Raw genomic sequence first — 21,319 nt, 5'->3', positions numbered from 1 at the left:
GTTTGAACTATTAAGGGAGTGTCAACATGCCTGAGTAATAACACTTAGCAACTATGATGTTTAAGATTATTATAAAAACAATATGGCAACACGAAAAGTTTAAAAATAGAAGACAAAATCACTCAATCCTACAATCTTAACACAATTATTTTCCAGTTACGTGTTGCATTTTAGTCATTTTCCTGTATGTACATATCACTTTACAAACACAGATGTAATTTTATGCTTTGTCTTTTTAACATAAATATTTTTCCATGTTTCTTAACAGCTTTCATAATCATAATTCTGAATAGCTGAATAATATTCCACTAGGAGATGTATTGCAATTTAATTGTTTTCTCTATAGTAACTTTAGTTGCCTTTGAAGTCTTGCAATTATAAATATACAGAAATGAACATATTTGGGCTTCCTTTTTTCCTCATTATATACTCTAAGAAATGAGATTATTGGTTTGAGAGGGTATTTTTTTTTTTTTTTTTTGTGGTACGCGGACCTCTCACTGTTGTGACCTCTCCCGTTGCGGAGAACAGGCTCCGGACGCGCAGGCTCAGTGGCCATGGCTCACAGGCCCAGCCGCTCCGCGGAGGCATGTGGGATCTTCCTGGACCGGGGCAGAACCCGTGTCCCCTGCATCGGCGTAAGGCATATGCAAAAAAGTTTTTTAATTTTATGAATTAAATGGGTGAAAAAATATACTCTTCGTAGATTTAGTTTGCATTTTTGATGATCAACAGGTGAGCCTTTCCCACATATTTGTAAATACAGTTGACCCTTGGAAAACATGGGTTTGAACTGTGTGGGTGAACTGATCCTTGGGTACTTATTTCTCAGGAGACAATCTTGTTCATGTCATCTGTCCATTCATCAACTTAATCGTGACTAGTCTTATATTGCTTTAAATTTTTAAAAATCATATATTTCAAAAATCGTATATTGAAGTAAGTTCTCAATGCTCTAAGTCGATTTCAAAAGGCAGGGTTCTAGCGGTCAGTATGTTCTACATCTGCATCCTCTGAAGATGGCCAGTCTCCCAGTGTCAGTTACTCCCAGTCACTCAGCCGCAGAAGACCTGCTCTGCTAGTCACTTATGGGGAAGGGCAGCCTGCGACTCACACAGGGCCTCCCGAGGCAGGACCCTGCCGTTTTCTTACTCTCACTGAGGATTAGTGGGGACATCAGTGGTTGGAAGAAACTGTCTTAGGTCTGGTCAGTGGCAAAGAGAGAGGGCTTCTGTAGCAGCTGCCCAGGGATAGTTATATTTTCAGGGAAGCAGTGTTACTGTAAGTAAGTGGTTTTACTTACTTGTCATTGACAAATGAATACATTAATAGTCGCTCATCTATGAACTTTTTCCATTCTGGTTTCTCATTTGCCAAATCCCTGTAGTTATCATTGGATACAATTATACCATCCGACTCAAACGCCAGCTTCACGATGAACCTGTCATCATAGCACACCACTCGCCTCCCCTGCACTCTCCGGGACGGTGTGAACACCAGGATTTTCTCCTTCTCTAATTTGCGTAGAACTTCTTGATCTGCAGGAATAATCAGGGTAGAATTTCAGTAATAAGTACATACAAAACACATCTCGCAACCTTCATACAAAGTGAGTGTTTATAACATGAACTGGATACCTGTAACCACTTAACTAGGGATTATGATTTACAGTTTGTAGATGTAGCAAATTTGTAACTCCCAGTAATAGTTTTTCTTCAGGATTTTCAATAAAAAAGGTTTAAAAAATAGCCAAAAAAGTGAACCTGAAAAACATGAAAAGTTTAAAAGCATAAAACCTGAACATGACTGAGCAAATTCTGATTTTCATTACATAAAGCTTTTGCTTGATAGCTGGAGCCCGCAGCTCTACACTGTGAACCAACTTCTCACACATCCCTAGCACTACGCCATCCTAATGAAGCAGGTGTGTTGGGTTCCGGTGTGAGCAACAGATTCTTTCCCCCAAATTTGTTTATTCTGTAGTGCTCGTTTTCTAACTAGTGGATGTGATGGTGGGAGAGTTTGAAAAGTAGAAGAGGTGGAGGTAGCAAAGGGAAGAGTCTTAAGATGCAGAAGGTTCAAAAAGGAAGCAGGCAGTGAGGTCAGAACTGTTGTTCTGGACATGGCTATTCTGCATTCTGTGTCCTTTCCTGTGAAGCAGGTGCTAACAAAGGCCAGCAGTCTTGTGGGGCTGGACTGAGTGAATAAGAAATTAGAAGTGATTATATGGGGAAAACAGACATTGATTAAATATGGACAGGTAGGGGAATGCCCATTTTCTCTTTGGTGGGCACACTCTTTCAGTACTTTCTAATTCTACTGATTTGTTAGTGGTTTTTTTAAAAAAAAAAGGTGCCAGAACTCATATTTTGATTAATGATAAAATTCTCTCCTCACCATGCCTTCCTTCCTACCTTTGCTTTTCCACTCCCTGACTTCCCACCCCTGTAAATTCTGGCACAGAGTGCTGGGTATAAGCTGACAGATGTCATGAATTTTTTAAAACAAAGGCTCACTTCTCCTCAATGCTTATTAACTGGAGTTACTAATTAAAAAAAAAATCTCTCTTTTCAGCAGATGATCACTACATGCCTACTCTATGGTATGTGCTGTCTAAGTGTCAATGGCCCTCAAGATGAAGAACACTTTCTCCTCAAGGAGGCCTCAAGTTATTGGGCCGGACGAGCCTGTAAACTGGGAGAGCAGGGGCTGTGATCGCCACAAGAGAAGTATGAGCAGGGTGCGGGGGAAGGGGGAAGGAAGAGTGACATGGGTCAGCTTGGCATACAGACTTCATGACGTTCCAGACAAATGAGTTCATTAAGACCAGAACTTTGGTTTAGGAAAGCAGCAGAGTAGAAGTGGAAGAAATATGAATGTCAAAGTCAGCAACTCGTGGATAAATCTCAGGTTCTGCCACTTTCTCTATCTGGCAATCGTGGTCTTATTGAACCTGCTCTGTCATGTCCTCAAATGCAGATTGTAGGCCATGAGGAGTCAATGAGTTATCACATGTAAAAGCACCTAGTAGAGTGCCGGGCAAGCTCTCAATAAACACTGTGTCCTTCAACTTGATTTTGCCTAATAGATGCGTGTAATTATTGATCTCTTTTGAAAATCTTTTGAAAATCACAGAAAACCAATACAAAATCAAAAGCCCAGTCTCAGCCACAGGATTTGCCATATTATAGTTATTTTGTGTGCCCCCTAACAAACACTTTGAGGGCAGGTGGCTCATTTATCTGTGTGCCCATCAGCACTCAGCACAAGGACATATTAGCACATCAGTAGATCCTCAATAAATGTCTGTGAAAGGAATATGTAAGCTACTTAAAGATGTGTATTTTGAGGGCTTCCAGTTTATTCACTGTCCATGTTCATGCATAATCCGTGGCCCTTTATTTGTGTTTATTTGTATAGGATATGCCTGGATCCTGGAAGCGACTGGGGGAGTGAGGTGGTGGCCTAATAGTCATCACCATCTTGCTTAATTTGCATTTCTTTACCAGCTAAGGAGGTTAAAAGGACACTAATTAGGAAGAAAATTAGTGCTAATTAATTGGGATAAATAGTCCTAACCTAAATAAATATGAAGTCAGTCTAGCTGGTAAGTTAACTGAATCTCTAGTTCCTAGCACAGTACCTGATACATAGCCTCGTGCTTGCTTGTTAAATATTTATTCAATCAATGGAAGCCTGGCTAACGCGCTAGTTTGAATCTATACTGAGAACTTTAAAATATTTCTTATCAAGTTTCTTTTTTGGTATGGTGAAAACAGACTGGACTATTCAATTTACCAGGCATTATCTGGTTGAGGGTTTTAGTCAAAAGAATTATTACCTGGGGGAGAAAACACCTAACAACCTCTGATTACAGTGGTACACATTTTACAAAGTAAACTGCATACTGATGAGTTCCAGAGACCTGGCGTGCTGGTATTTTAAAAATTAAACTCAGCCACATCTCACACTGAGTAGTACCATTTTCCCTTCTTGATCTCATATTCCTTTCACACTCAAGAAGCTTTCATTTACGTGTTTAAACATTGTTTTTTCTTTTTCAGTTTATCTTTTCCCTGATTATTAACGTACTGTAGTTTCCTGTAAAAAATTGGGAAAGTAAGAAAAAGTAAGAAGTAGGGAGAAAATAAGAGATCATAAGGACATGACCCAGAGGCAATTACTGTTAATATTTTGGCATATTTCCTTCTAATCATTTTCTGTGTATTTTTTCCTTCTATACACATGTGTATATATGTATGTATGTATGTATATGTGCACACACACACACAATAACAAAGGCTGCCTTTTACGTAAGATAGCACTTCCTGAGATCATTAAAAATTCTGCCTAAATATTCTAATACTACATATTCTATCATATAGATATATACTTATTTATTGAGCCATTCTTCTAATGAATGTATGTTTTTCTTCCATTTTTTTTTCTAACTAATATTGTACTGGATGTATTTGTGGTCTAAAATCTTTGCCTGTACCTCTGTTTATTTTCTGCGGAATTATTCCTAGAAGGGGAACTAGTAGATCCAAGTATTTACACTTTAAGATCAAACTTTTCCTGAAAGGTTGTAATGATCTATATTTCCACATCAGTATAGGAGTAACTCCCTCCGGGCACTGAGTATTATCAGTTTTTAAATCCCTGCTAATTTGATGGGTAAAAAAATAACAGTTTTTAAAATATTCATTTCTTTTTTTTTTCATTTTTTTTTCATTTCTTTAATTACTAATGAGGTTGAACACTTTTTCGTCTTATCTGGCACTTGCATTCTTCCGTGAACTGTCTATTCCTACTACGTTACCAATTATATACTGTTTTATCAGTGTGTAGGAGCTCTTTATATGTTCAGGACATGGATTCTTTGTTTATTTGTTGTACTTTTTCTTAAGCAAATAAAAAAATTTTCTCATTGTTAAGAGAACGTCCCAAAATACAGAAGTTTGATCCAATTAAATCTATCTTTCCTTTCACAATTTCTTCTAAAATTTTAATTTTAGAAAGGTCTTCCCCAGCCACTCAAAGACTATTTATAATCTCTAATGGAGATTTTTGACAATTAATTCTTCAACCATCTGCATTATATGGTGTAAGATAAGGATCTAAATATGTATATTTTTTCCAAAGAGTTATCCAATGTCTTGGTACGGCCAACTGAATTATGCCCACCCCTCCCACGCTACAGTTTATATAGGCTAGGGTCTGATTCCATGGCTCTGAGTTCCACCATAACTTGTCTATGGATTCTTATTCTAATTTAATAAAATTTAATAATTATAGATAAAAATAAAATAATCTTCCCTTGGGGTACATGGTGGGTGGTCACTCCATTTGTTTTTATTTTTATTGGAGTATAGTTGCTTTACAAGGTTGTGTTAGTTTCTACTGTACAGCAAAGTGAATCAGCTATACATATACATATATCCCCTCTTTTTTTGATTTCCTCCCCATTTAGGTCACCACAGAGCACTGAGTAGAGTTCCCTGTTATACAGGAGGTTCTCATTAGTTATCTATTTTATACATAGTATCATAGTGTATATATGTCAATTCCAATCTCCTAATTCATTCCACCCCCCCACTTCCCCCTTGGTATCCATATGTTTGTTCTCTATGTCTGTGTCTCTATTTCTGCTTTGTAAATAAGATCGTCTATACCATTGGTCTCAGATTCCACATATATGCGTTAATATATATTTGCTTTTCTCTTTCTGACTTACTTCACTCTGTATAACAGTCTCTAGGTCCATCCCCGCCTCTACAAATGATCCAATTGCGTTCCTTTTTATGGCTGAGTAATATTCCATTGTATATATGTACTACATCTTTATCCATTCCTCTGTTGATGAACATTTAGGTTGTTCCACATATATGCGTTAATATATATTTGCTTTTCTCTTTCTGGCTTACTTCACTCTGTATAACAGTCTCTAGGTCCATCCCCACCTCTACAAATGATCCAAATTCGTTCCTTTTTGTGGCTGAGTAATATTCCATTGTATATATGTACTACATCTTTATCCATTCCTCCGTTGATGAACATTTAGGTTGTTTCTATGTCCTGGCTATTGTAAATAGTGCTGCAATGAACACTGTGGTACATGTCTCTCTTTGAATTATGGTCTTCTCAGGGTATATGCCCAGTAGTGGGATCGCTGGGTCATATGGTAGCTCTGTTTTTAGTTTTCTAAGGAACCTCCATACTGTTCTCCATAGTGGCTGCATCAATTTACACTTCCACCAACACTGCAAGAGGGTTCCCTTTTCTCCACACCCTCTCCCGCATTTATTGTTTGTAGATTTTGTGATGATGGCCATTCTGACCGGTGTGAGGTGATATCTCATTGTAGTTTTGATTTGCATTTCTCTAATAATTAGTGATGTTGAGCAACTTTTCATGTGTTTGCTGGCCATCTGTACGTCTTCTTTGGAGAAATGTCTATTTAGGTCTTCTGCCCATTTTTTGATTGGGTTGTTTGCTTTTTTGATATTGAGCTGCATCAGCTCTTTGTATATTTTGGGGATTAATGCTTTGTCGGTTGCTTTGTTTGAAAATATTTTCTCCCATTCTGAGGGTTGTCTTTTTGTCTTGTTTATGGTTTCCTTTGCTGTGCAAAAGCATTTAAGTTTAATTAGGTCCCATTTGTTTATTTTTGTTTTTACTCTCATTACTGTTGGAGGTGGGTCAAAAAAGATCTTGCTGCGATTTATGTCAAAGAGTGTACTGCCTATGTTTTCCTCTAAGAGGTTTATAGTGTCTGGCCTTACATTTAGGTCTTTAATCCATTTTGAGTTTATTTTTGTGTATGGTGTTAGGGAGTGTTCTAATTTCATTCTTTTACATGTAGCTGTCCAGTTTTCTCAGGACCACTTATTGAAGAGGCTGTCTTTGCTCCACTGTATATTCTCTCTTCCTTTGTCATAGATGAGGTAACCACAGGTGCATGGGTTTATCTCTGGGCTTTCTATCCTATTCCACTGATCTATATTTCTGTTCTTGTTCCAGTACCATATTGTCTTGATTACTGTAGCTTTGTAGTATAGTCTGAAGTCAGGGAGCCTGATTCCTCCAGCTCTGTTTTTTTTTTCTCAAGATTGCTTTTGTTATTCTGGGTCTTTTTTGTTTCCATACAAATTGTAAAATGTTTTCTTTTAGTTCTATGAAAAATGCCGTTGGCAATTTGATAGGGATTGCATTGATTTGACAAGTGCTGTTGTTTTCTTCACACAGGTTCCTCAGTTTTGTTAATGTTGGGGAAGAGAGGGGCAGGAGGGGTTGGGTGCCAGTTGAGAATCACTGACGAGCAAAATGTTGGGCAGCAATAATTAACAGTTACAGGGGACACCTCTGCCTGAAACTCATACATTTAAAAATTACAAGATAATGCAAAATACTGATACTTTATTGGGATCGAGTCATTTCCTCTACTTGACACCAGACAGCATGCTCCCAGGATCTCACAGGTCTTTATTGATCTGCAGTCACTAGAATTTGATTACCACCTAATTTCATACAGCAGATGAGAAAACTGGGGTCCAAAGAGGGTCAATGTGCTGCTCAAAGTGCCATGGACAGTACCTAGCACAGTTGGAATTTGAATCTAGGCCTCTTGACTCCTAGCATGTCTCTAAAAGTCAGAATTTTTACAAAATTTGAAGTAAAAAGTTTCCAAATGAAAAAAAAAGAACTGGCTTATGTAGCAAGAATTACTGTTTAGTTAACATAACCCAATAGTTTTTAAACTCGAAAATACTTTAATATTCCACCCAAGTGAATGTGGCAGTCACACAAACTTAGTAAACAGAAGCAGACACACAGATTATTCAGCAAGACACTGGCTCAGGTACACACGGAAGCTTGCGGGCTCACCTGTGATGAGCGCGTCAGGTCGGGACTGCTCTTTCCTCCAAGCAGGAACAAAGACGGTAACATCCTTGTGGCCTCTTTCCAAAAACCAATCCACTGCTAATTTTATTCCTCGGCAGGAAAAGACTTCTTTGTTTCCATGGCTAAAAGATTATTTTAGAACACTTAAAACACAACAAAACCTAAATTTGACTCAATTAATTCAAATTTGTAAACAGATGTGATAACATAATTAAAATATTAATAAGAAATTCAAATTTAAGATAGAGTTTTAGGGCTCAGAGAAACATTAAGATAACCGAGGAGTGAAAAATCTGTGAAGAACAAAAAGAAAACTGGGATGATTACTGTGTGAAGAATAAAGAAAACTGAGTTTTCAAATGTGAGGTTGTAAAGGTTAACTAGTTACAAAGATACAAGCTCGTTTTGATAGGAGAGGGAAAAACAGGCCTCAGCCACAATGAGAGTAATTTCAGTCAAATGTAAAAAAGAAGTCACATAGAAAAAAAATCTGTAAAAACAGTGGAATGGAATACTTAAGAGTTTCTAAAAACTCTTCCTTTTCAAGAGTTCCTATGTGTATATTTCAATCCAGTGATTAAGCAATGCACAAAATTTATCAGGTGACCAATGTAAAACAACATACACACATGCACTCAAGTGAAAAACTCAATGCTTAATCTCATACAAGAAACATTTTCCGTCCTTCAGTGAAAAGACACCTGGTTTCTGTTTAACAATATTGTGTTGCACAAGGATTAATGATGACAAAAGGGCATTCAAAATTGGATTAGCAGTTTTAGTGCCTAAAAGAAAATGCCCAACTAAAAGTGTAGTCATTCAATAAATATTTATCTAGCACCAGGCTCTGCTTGTGTACTTTAACCTAATAATTCAAAGTAACACTATTCTAATGTTTTAAAAGAAACAGTCTTCTGCTTTGAATGCAATAAGTACACTTTTTTACAGTTTGAGCACTGAAGGCTCCATTCTTATCTATAATGGAGATAGATATTCTTTGTTCTTGGGCTAAGGTGCACTGAATGGAATAAGGTAAGTAAATGCTCTGTTACCTTTTAGCACAAATCAAACATTAGGTATATTAATATACTGTTCTAGTGGTCCCCTGGGAAGCACTAAAACTATCTAAATATGACTACTCATGTTTGAAGGACAAAACAGAAATAGACCAACTTGCTTTATAGGTATTGAAGGCTATAAATGCAAACCTCAGAAACTGTTTATGTTCCATAGACCTGTCCTAATGGTCTGGGGCAACATTAGAGTTGAAATCAGATGCACTGAAAGTCTCAGAGAAAGGGATAAGGGAAGGGGGAGTTTGAGGCACATTTTCTTGGAAAGAAGGGATACCTGATGGCTTCAACAATGCCGCAGCAAATGACACAGAGTGATGCTAGGTTTCATGGAAAATACTGAAATTTAAGCAGTCTTCTGAAGAAATATAAAAAATGATGGCTGGGGCTTCCCTGGTGGTGCAGTGGTTAAGAATCCGCCTGCCAATGCAGGCGACATGGGTTCGAGCCCTGGTTCGGGAAGATCCCACATGCTGCGGAGCAACTAAGCCCATGCGCCACAACTACTGAGCCTATGCTCTAGAGCCTGCGAGCCACATCTACTGAGCCTGCATGCCACAACTACTGAAGCCCGAGAGCCCTAGAGCCCGTGCTCCACAAGAGAAGCCACCGCAATGAGAGACCTGCACACCACAGTGAAGAGTAGCCCCCACTCTCCGCGACTACAGAAAGCCCGCACGCAGCAACGAAGACCCATCACAGCCAAAAATAAATAAATAAAATAAATAAATTTATAAAAAATAAAAAAATGATGGCATTCTCTCATGAGAATATATATACTAATTATTCCTAAATACAAAACTCAACTTGCTAAGACGCAAGTATATTTTTATTTTGCATTAATGCTTTGAGATCTAAATGTATTATGCTTTGCTAGTCATTATGACATTTGGTTTACTGAGACTTAAGAATTTAACTGCTTCTGGCTCTAAAGAGAGGACTGCATAAGCATTTTCTTTCAGGTGATTTCACTTGGTAAAGACAACCATCACATTTTACTGTAGAAAGAGAAGATTCCATCTTTCTAACTAAATAACTTTCATAAACTGTGTGTAAACAGCAAACCACTTACAAACATGGGACTAAGATTCTACAGATGCTAACCCAGGTATGATACCATGTGCGACACTGACAACAGGTCGTTCCCATTATCTGCTCTTCCCCTCTGCCCACAGCCCCGCACCCCCTTCCCACAAAACCTCCTAGGGAGAACGCAAGCAAGAGGATGAGAGGCACCACACTGTGAATGGCAAATAGAACCATATCAACTGTTGATGGACCCACATCAATCTCTGATTTTGTTATTTGAGAAAAAATACCTCCCCAACATTTGTTTAAAAAATTGTAGTGAAATTTTCTGTTATTTGCAGCTAAACACATCCTTAACTGCTGCCTTACTCATACCGTAAACCAACAGAAAATTCTATGAATATCAGAAAAAAATATATTTTAAGGCAGAAACATTACCAGGGGTAAAAAGTTATTACATAATAGTAAAAAGGGAACAATTCACAAGGAAGCTATAATAATTGTGAACTCAGTGTAAGGCAAAAGATCACGGGATGACAAGAAGAAATAAACAAATCCACAATAATACTAATTGACAGGTGAAGCAGAAAACATTTAGTAAGAATACAGACAAGTGAATAATCGATTACAGGTGACCTAATGAACATATACAAAACCCTGTACAAAATTAAAGAGAAAACCTTTTCAAGAACACATGGAACAAGAACACATTGGCTGTGCACTAGGCCACAGAACAGATTTCAACAGACATCAAGAATCTATCATACAATGTTCTTTGACAATACGTTATTAAAGATGTTGCTATACACCAGTAAACCGATTTAAAATTTTAATTTTAGGGCTTCCCTGGTGGCGCGGTGGTTGAGAGTCCGCCTGCCAATGCAGGGGACACGGGTTCGTGCCCCGGTCCGGGAAGATCCCACATGTCGCGGAGCGGCTGTGCCGCTGAGCCTGCGCGTCCGGAGCCTGTGCTCCGCAACGGAAGAGGCCACAACAGTGAGAGGCCCGCATACCGCAAAAAAAGAAAATTTTAATTTGAAAAATGACGCCATTTTTAATAGTTACAAAAACGAAACAGATCTAAAGAAGAAAAGATATCCCAAGAGCTTTATAGAGAAAATGAAAATTGAAAACCTGTTTTAAAGGGAGTAAGAGAAGACCTAAATGAAAGGAACAATATACCAGTTTCATGGATGGTAAGACTCAATGTATGAAGATGGCAATTCTCAAATTAATCTATAAGTGCACTGAAATCCCAATAAAAATCCTGAAAGGGTTTTTTTTTTATGGAACTTGAGAAGCTGATCCTAAAATTAGTATGGAAAAATAAAAGGCCAAGGATAGTTAAGCAATTCTGAAGAACAAAAGAGGAGGAACTTCCCCACTAGCTATCAATACTTGTGCATAAAACTACAGAAATCCAATTGGTGTTTTACTGGCAAAAATTAAAAAAAAACAGAAAAAGTATAACAGACAAGTGAGCCTAAGATCTCTCTCTCTCACACATACACACAGGTGTGTATAAATCATAAAAGTGTCATTACAGATAAAGAAAAGATGGATCATTTAACAAATGGTACTAGGGCAATTGATTATTTATGTGGAAAAAATAAAATTGTATTTTTACCTCATACCATACATAAAAATAAATTGTATATAGTTCAAAGATTTAAAAATGAAAATACTGTAAAACTTTTTAGAAGAAATTAAAGGAGATATTCATGTCAAGATAGGGAGATTCTTCTTAAAGAAGACACAATCACATACTATCAAGGAAAAGAATGATACATTTGAGCACATAAAACTTCTTTATGAAAAAGACTCCATAAAAATGCCATAGCCTGGAAGAAGGTATTTTCAATACATAGGACTGATAAAGACTAGTACTCGTAATACATAAAGTACTCCTATACATTGAGAAGGGTAACCATTTTTTTTTTTAAGGCAATAGATATGAACAGTGAATCCTCAAGAGAGGAAACCCAAATGACCAACAAACATGAAAAGATGCTCAACAGTGAAGAAATGCAAATTAAGCTAAAGTGAGACACCACTTCACACCCATCGTACTGGAAAAAATAAAAGTCTGCAAACACCAGATGTTGCCAAGGATGTGTGAAAGTAGGAACTCATACATTACAGGTGGGAGTATAAATGGTATGACTATTTAGGAGAGCAATTTGGCAATACTTTATAAAGGTGAAGGCGTGTTTTCTCTCAAACATAGTAATTCCACATCCAGGTAGAGTAAAACCCCATAGTAACTTGAAATCAGATTTAAAGCAATCAGCAGTTGGCCCAGCCTCAGATCTCACATGGGGGCAGGCTAATGTCTTCTCTATGGGTGGGACAGAAAGAAGCAGGCAAGTGGGGATGTGTAGGGTTGGTCCCTGCATGTCCAATACTTCCCCAGCCAATCCTCTCCTGATCAGGCCAAACAAATGAATGCCAGCTAGGAAATCCCTGGAATGGCTGCTGCTGGCATGGAAGTCCCTGCTAGCTGCCAAGGCCCAGAATCATCCCTAGTAACAGTGAAAGCCTGAGCAGAAAACTACCAGGTAGCTCCAAACTGCAGGTGGGACTTACAGACTGGGAGAGGCTGGGGGAGACTGAACTTGACCTAACCTTATGAGGCGTGTTGAAGGATGTGACTAATCATATGTGCTGGTTACTATATAAGGGGCAAGGGTAGGAGGCTCTGATAAAGAATTATAAAAAGAGTAAGCCTGATATAAAAAAATATGAAAAACAGGATGTCAGAGTGAGCACAATGTAGCTACTGATGCAAATTAACTGTCTGTTGAGTGTTTACTAAAAGAGTAGGATGATGTTTACAAACTGTAGCTCTAATTCCACAAATAGAGAAGAAAATTCATTATAGTTCTGTAGCCATCTTACAGGCTGTATCTGCATGCATTTAGGGTTTTTTTCCTCAGTAGTAAAAACAGCTAGTTCTATATTTATGAATTGGCATGTTCCTGTGGGCCTCAATTTCTTTCCTATTTCAACAGTTTGGCAATAAGGATGGTATACCTCAAGTGAGTCCCGCTGGTGAATTTGTTACAGGGTTTGTAGCCACCATTGATTAGGTTGGAGACCCTGGATGTTTGCTAAAAAGTGTTCCTTTGACTACTTTGGCTCAGTGGGTTTGGTTTCCCAGGGAAAATGCCAAACTCTCACTGCTAATTCTGAGTTCCTGCTGAGCAAAATGGGTAATAGAGGCTTGAAGGTTGTGTGTGATTCAACACTGGCTTTAATGTAGAAAATATAAGGAGCCTGCCAGAAGGTCTCTTTCTTAAAGGGCTTACTTTACTCTGTCATGTTTTGAATAGGCATGTTTATAAAAATCCTGCTTTGCAATGGCCAGAGGAAGGCTCATTTAAAGTAGACAAATTGGTATATTTACACAGATTTTTAGAAAAACCCTACTTAAAATAAAAGGGTTATTGGTATCTCTGGATCTCAGGAAATAAATGAAAGAATGAACTAGACAGCCAGTAAGAATGAATTAAAAAAACTGAAGGAAGAGATTAAGAAACTGAAAGCACCTTTTTGTTTCTCCAGGTTCTCAACACTTCTCTGCTACTGCTCCTTCTACCCCCCTTCACCTTCTTTGCCTTCTCTGGGACCTAGAAAGAGGAGATGATGCCTTCTTGGACAGATGGTTCCCAGGGACTTCAGGATCCCGGGATAACTTCCCTTTGGAAGAGGGAGAATTGCCAGCCTTATTTTGAATGTTCTGGTATGGACTCCACCTCCAAGACTCCCCCTACACTCAACATGCAAAACATAGCTAGGGAAGCAGAAATGATTAAGAGGAAGGAGCAAGGAGTCTGAAAATCTGTATAAGAAACTGTCTTAGAATTAAGGCATCAGGTTGGCAAATGGTTTCCCTGATAACTTGGAGGGAAGGGGAAACAAAAGGAGTCAGGCTTTTAAATTGCAAAATGAGCCTGAAACTATAGTGCCATACAAACCAACTTAGTTTTCATCTCAGTGTAGAGAAAAATCAGCCTCCTCCCTTTGGAGCTACAGGGATTCAAATACCCTTCAGAAGTTATCCAGTACTGCTGGGTGGATCAGATGTGGTAAGGGTACCACATCCCTTCCCCCTAGCTGATATCCATCTTAAGAGTTATTTTCCAGTGCCCTGGAAAGATCTGCAAAAATGTGCCAAGGTTTTCTACAGCATGTTTTCAGTTTGCAACCCTGTGTGTGAGGATGGACACTGACTGTAACTTGGAATGTTGCCTTAGGTGAGTCTGCTTGACTAAGGGAACAGATGTGATGGGGCAAATGGAGTGTCATGGCTTCAGGCACCTTCCGCAACAACTCTGGCTGCTCCTCAAACCTAGGACACCCATTGCGAGGTACTGCTGATGGCAGACTTTGCAGTCTTTCTGCAAAAGATGGCCTGAGAGAAGCTGCAGTGCTGCTCCTGCATGAGTCCCCCAGTGATTTCCATCAGTGGTTCACCAAGGCATTTTCTAAATGAATGGGGATGGATACAGGGGTGGATCAGAATAGACTCTTAATCCTCTCCACTTCTGTGGTAGCCTTGTTGCAAGCACAAGTAAAAGAAAAGGTATCTGTATGTCAAAAAATAGACAGTTTCTCAGGTATTGGCAACAGTAATCCAGTTTGGGGGAAAAAATGGAGAAAGGTGAAGCCAAAAAGAAACTCAAGATTGCAGTGTTACCTACCTACTTATTCACACAGGGAGCATATACTTTTCTGGGGCTACCAACAAATAAGATAGGACTTGCCGATGAAAAGTCAGTGCCTTACTATTGTAAGAAGATAGGATGTTGCCAATGAAAAGTCAGTACGTTACTATTGTAAGAAGATAGCTAGAGACTGAGGAAGATACAAGGGACGCTACCTATAAAACTTTACCATCTCCATCAGGAGACACCCCCTCTCCACTTGAAATCAGACAGGAAACAATTAGCAAATGGTGCAAACTAATGAGCAAAACTGACTTAATAGAGGAGCTTCAGAGCTGGGAATGGAAAAGCCTTATATGTTTCCTTTTCCTGCCTTAATATTTTCTTGTCCTTTCTTGTAGATACTGGAACCATGCATGTATTCTGCAATTTCTACTGACCTCTCTTGTTTCACCTACATCCAGAAAAACATATAAGTTGTGGGTATCTCTGGACAACCTTCTACCTGTTCTTTCTCCTCTGAGATTCCTGAGCAAATAGGTCCTCTCTTGGAGGAACATGCCTCTCTTGTCCCTTAATGCTGTTCATCTGTTGGGAAGAGATCTCCTGTATAAACTAAAGGCTACCATATTCTGGACTCCAGGTAGAGGATTTTTGAAGCTCCTGGGAGACAAGCCACCTGAGTTAGTGAATATGTGCTTATCTATACTGAGAGTAAATATGTGCTAGAGGTCTGCCATGCTAAGGGGCAAATTTTGAATGAGAGGTTTTCTAATATCCCACAACTAATATGCCACGTGCAAAACTAATTGCTGATTTATTAGTCATTGCAACTTCCCAAACAGATTTCTGTAATTCATTGCAGAGCTTATTCCAGACAATAAGATGAAATTAATTTGCAAGCTGTGAAAAGGGCTACTAAGGTCTGGACTGGGGTAACTGAAGCCCCATTTCTTTTATGCAGGGACTCCTACTCGGAGTTTCAGACATATGCACCTTCTAGTGAACTAGAAATTGGAAACTAAGGGAGCTAAAATGAACACAAATTTTCTTGACAAACATATTCTTCATAAGATTTTCACTATCATAACTTTATTATTCTGTAAATTCACTTTGTCTTGTATCTAATGGGATTATCTTTAATCTCTTCATATATACTACTGCAACAAATTTGAAAACCCCTCAGTTCTACTTTTCTGTCTTCAACAGAAGGGCAATTCCATAAGCACTCAAACTCATATGATATTTGCTAAATCTTATAAAAACATCATATATACTTCCCACGAGAGAACTGAAGTACACTTGCTTATTATGTGCCATTAAATTAGTCACCTGTGATGGTTAACGGATTTACAAAGGTGTATTTTGTAATGCAGAGAAAAATTCAGGGAACCACACACTTTAATGTAGCTTGCCTCAATACAGGACCTAGAAGAGAGGGATAATGGGCGAACCATTCCATTTGCTGTGTCTAGGAAACATAATTTCATGTATTATATACTTTGTTAAGTTATATACACACATATCATTAACTAGGTTAACCACAGGATAGAAAGGGTTATTTTAGAATTATAACTGTTATATTCCTGTGGTAGACAGGAGCAAATTGAAAAACATGGAGAAATCTAACAAGGGAATGAAGGCATCTATTAAAGGGGACTACTTCTTTTTAATTCTTTTCATGGCATTGAAAAAAAAAAAAGAGAAATGAGTCTTTTGTCAATTATCTTTATTTCCTCAAATTTGATTTTGCTCAACTTTGAGTATTTGCTTTGAATTAACATATTACTTATAATGCTTGCAAAGAACCTTGGAAATCATAAATGATTTTTATTTTCTTATATTTATGTAATAAGTCTATCCCTTATATGATCAAAGGAAAGCCATTCTTAAAAAGTTTTTCCATAGCTCATCTAAAATCTAATTGTAACAATCATACCTAGAATGGCATGTTTAGTACTACTAATAGTAAATTAGCACTACTAATTATTATGACAGTATTAGTACTATTATACTACTACTAGCATTACTACTAAACAGAGATGGCTTTTCATGAGTAGGCCAGCACAGTGAAAATAACAGTGTCTGGAATTAGACATGAGTTTAAGTATTTTCTTTAGTACATTTCTGTGTGACCTTGGCAAGTTACTTATTTTCAACCTCAATCTTCTCATATTTAAAATGGAGATAATCCCACCTACATTACAGGGTTGTGAGAACTGAACAAGGTAACATCCACTGAGCAGAGTGCCTGGCACATAGAAGACTTCAATAAATATTAGTGCCTTCACTTTCTCATGTCCCTTTGGTCCTAATTTTTAGAAAATGGAAAAGAGCTTGCTTTGGAATGAAAATGAAACCAGTAAATCTTTAATAGCTTTAATCTCACTACTGATGGTAAACTGTGATTTTTTAGATCAATGTGTTTGATATGTGGAGATCACTAAACAGTTTTAGTTTTTTTTTAAAAAAACAGAAAGAGATCAAGGTATCAGGGGACTCAAAAAAACAATCCATTGCTTTTTTATAACCTTTGATATATCATCTTTTATTTAAATCAAAAACTTGACCTACAAGTTTGCTACACCCTTCACTGGAAGATTCAAGTATGATTATAAAACTTCTGTGACTTTAATGGGTCATTATATCAAACTGCATATAATGATAAGGATACAAGTTTGTCAGTGAAGTGCCTAGAGTGAACAGTATGAGTAAAATGTATACTTTCTTAAATTTTTTTTTTGCGGTACGCGGGCCTCTCACTGTTGTAGCCTCTCCCGTTGCGAAGCACAGGCTCCGGACGAGCAGGCTCAGCGGCCATGGCTCACGGGCCCAGCCGCTCCGCGGCAAGTTGGGATCCTCCCGGACTCAGGCATGAAACCGCGTCTCCTGCAACGGCAGGCGGACTCTCAACCACTGCGCCACCAGGGAAGCCCAAATGTATAATTTTAAACTAGAAAACCGTATTTGAATCTTTAGTACCAAAGTCCTTTAAGCTTAGATATAGTTAGCTTATATAATTATATTATATTAATATAATAATAATAATATTTATCGAACACTAAATTATTAATACACCTAGGTGCTCTTCAAATACTTGATGACTTAGTTTTTCAATTTTTAGGCCTGACTGTACATAACCCATGTCGTATACATGAAAATAGATTTTAATTTTAAAGAACTCTTTCAAATACTAATGCATTAGCAACGTTTAATGATTGTTAAGAAGAAACTCTCCTACATCTATCCCATTTCCCTTAAGCAAGGAAACAGGAGTACAGCTGGATATCATCTTCAATATGGAAATAAGAGAATATTTTCCTTCCTATTATTGTAGTCTAATTAAATTTCATATCGTATTTAAGAATCTATAATTCCATGTGCTGACTCATGGGCATCTAGAACTTTTTCTTTTATATTGAAGGCTCATAATGAGTGATTTATGTCTATTTTGTTACTCTTATAGCTACTGAACTTTTAATCTCTGATCTCTTTCCCACTACACCAAGATCACTTTGAAACTAAACCTAGTGGTCAGGATGCAATATACCCAGAAAACTAAATCCCTTGTTACAGATAAACTCCCTTCTTACAGATAATTTAATCAGGTCTATCAAGTTGTGTTCCAAACAGAAATCCCAGAGGCCCTTCTAGGGAACAATGAAGGGAATTTTTAACTGGGAAACACAGCCCTCACTTATACCCTCCAATTCAAACGATACTATGTTTTTGTTTGTTTTAAATACTGGGCTTCCTTTTAAGATTTGCAGGATTGTACTGCTTCAAAGGAAAATAAAAGTCTGAAAATTACTGATTTAGGACAATGAAAATTTCAACACCAAAATTACAGTCGAAGTCTTAACATGAAAGTTCATTATTACCCTCCAGTTGGTACAGACACAAGAGCAGTGTGGCCAAGAGAATTTTGAGAATGGGAAAGGATAAGGAAAAAGGAAAGTAGAAAGATGTCCTCACCTTATAAGGTCCATAATTTGAAGCCAAAATCAATAATAGGAAGCACATCTAGCTAATCTAGATCCAAGTGGGTCATTAGTCTAAAGATGCTGAACAGAACATACCTGTTAAGTAGATGTAATAATGTCTTCAATATTAAGACAGGTAGGAAACGTAAAACTCGAATCACTTTTTTCCTATTATAATTGGGTGACTTTTCCCATTTCTTACAATCACTAGTTAGGTGATTTATAATTAACTTTATTCATTATGTAATAGGATTATTAATGTTGCTATTTCCTAGGTTAGGGTTTAAATAAGCATATTTGAGATAACAGGAAAGTTTATTGACCATTGGTCTACGAAAATTCATTAATGATGACAGGTAGAAGTATATACTTAGGGTTATAAAGAGATGCAGTGGAACAGAACTAACATCTGTCTTTGTCAGACTCCACACTGATATATTCAAACAACAGAAAAAACTAGTTCTGATTCTCTGATTCCTTTCATATTACCTAAGGATTTTCTTTAAAACAATGAGAAATGGGACACTGCCAACTAACCTGTAAGTAGTACCTATGACACTGACACTCATCTAGAGGGAAATCAGGCTGTCTTTTAATTGATGTTAAGCCCCCACTAAGTTGGAACTTAAAAAACATTTCACTGAGAGGTTACCCAATAGAAGTATAATGTGAACCACAAATATAATTTAAAATGACCTAGAATAGCACATCTTAAAAATTAAAAAGTAGGTGAAATTAATTTTAGTAATATATTTCATTTAACTTAATGTATCAAAACTGATCATTTTTATACATATTCAGCATAAAAGTTGTTTTATTTCATATATTTTTGTACTAAGTTTTCAAAATCTTGTATGTATTTTACATTTACAGAATATCTTAATTTGGATTAGACACATTTGAAAATCTCAACAGCCACATGTGGCCAGTGGTCACCGTACTGGACCATGCAGATCTACTGCACATAATTTTGATACATTTTTGTTGAGAGCCAAAACCAAATTTGAATGAACCCTGGCAAGCTGTAGTCTCACACCTGTAATCTAAACCAAAAACTTGGACTAGGTGTCCTGGAGGATTTTATTAACTGTGAGACAGGGCTGTACTAAAATGGTAAACAGGCAACAGAACAGCAAACCCATCAAACAATTGAAGGCAAGTTTTGGAGCCCAGGCAAGATGGTCTTCAATATTCTAATTCACACTGAAAACAGTTCTCAAGTCCATACAACTTCACAAACCAGATTAGATACATAAAAGCCTTTGTACCTTCAAAAAGATTAATCTAGATAAATAAATCCTATTTATACAGACTGCTAAATTCTGCTAATATTTTATAAATATATAGGCTTAGCCCACAATTCTTGATATAAAGAAAAGTTGTTACAACTTGGGCATTTTTCTGTTCATATTTTGACTCTATAATCTGACTATATATGATTTCTGTTCAAACTTTAAGAAAATGACTTCAGTGATTTACCTGGAGTGCTTTTCTACACCCCAGTTAAGATTCAGATTTATACAACACCAGCTGGTTTCCAACATGAGTCTTTTTGAGGGGTAGGGGTCGAGCAGATGGTTGTTTTATTTATGTACTCTCTGCCATTAGACTGGTATACAAAGGCAATATTCTTCTTTTTCCAGGAGTTGTCCACAATTTAACTTTTGCATATATTTTCAAATATAAGTAGGTCTCCTTGTCTGCAGTCTTAGTGCTCAAATCCTTCTCTAAATTTCTCTACAGAGTGAACTTTCTTAAAGGTAAATATGATATGCCACTCTTCCCTTGCTTAAATTCTTTTCGTGGTCCCCCATCATTAACACAGAGGCAATACAAGCATGGATCCTATTGGTCAAAAGTGGTCCACCTGAGATTTTTAGCAAACAAAATATCTATCCTAATACTCTGCTCAAACATGCAGCAATAAAGCCTACCCACCAGTTAGGAGATTTTATCTAAAACCAAAAGCCTGGATTCACTGACCGAGAGAGGACTTGCAATGACAGGGGAGTCAGGGTGAGGAGGATCTCAATAGTTTGTTCATATCAAAAAGAGAAGGCTGGTGTGCCTAGCTTCCATCCCATGAAACTGGAGAATTTGTGCTACACATAGTGTAGAGGTAGTGATGAGGCTCTGGGTTTTCTCTTGTTCACCACTCTTATTTCACATATTTGGTAGAAGCTGAAGTAGAAATATGGAGATATAATTTTATGAAGTCAGGTGACTATGTTATGGAAGCATACTGAAGAAATCAAGGACGTTTAGGAAACCAAGAGCAACAACATCCAACTTACACTCCCATCCCTGATGGCTCACAAGATGGTACTTTGTTAATGGCAGAACAAGTCATCTGAACCTAAAACCATGGGTAAATTAAAACACTGGAATTTCTTAAGGAAAAATGAATTTAAACTATTGGATACATGTGGATAGAGAATAATTCTATACTCCATTGCTAAACTACCTCAGGTTTAATAGAATCAGATTTTGAAGAATTGTAAAGCTACTTGGAGGAAATAAAAATCACAATATCATGAGAATTTCATTTCAGAAATATGATAAGTATTACTTATGCTTTGTTTCTGTTTCTATATCTGGAGTATACATTTCACAGTATAATTATATTATGAAGTATCTGCCCTAGTATGGAAAGAAGCCTATT

General features: G+C 37.4%; 1 protein-coding gene across 4 annotated transcripts in view; it reads right to left on the bottom strand.

Moving 5' to 3' along the window:
• ZC3H12C (zinc finger CCCH-type containing 12C) overlaps positions 1-21,319 on the bottom strand; it is a 70,239-nt gene that overhangs the window by 9,244 nt on the left and 39,676 nt on the right. For all 4 annotated transcript variants that reach the window (XM_067750962.1, XM_067750964.1, XM_067750965.1 and 1 more), the window contains 2 exons: positions 7,888-8,027; positions 1,304-1,538 (listed from right to left, as the gene is read on the bottom strand). In XM_067750962.1, the coding sequence (XP_067607063.1) occupies positions 1,304-1,538; positions 7,888-8,027 (375 nt within the window). The remainder of the gene's footprint in view (positions 1-1,303; positions 1,539-7,887; positions 8,028-21,319) is intronic.

The sequence above is a fragment of the Pseudorca crassidens genome, chromosome 9 (assembly GCF_039906515.1).
Source record: "Pseudorca crassidens isolate mPseCra1 chromosome 9, mPseCra1.hap1, whole genome shotgun sequence".
NCBI lineage: Eukaryota > Metazoa > Chordata > Mammalia > Artiodactyla > Delphinidae > Pseudorca > Pseudorca crassidens.
Note: the sequence above shows the minus strand (reverse complement) of the source record. Positions and strands in the feature narration are given on the sequence as shown.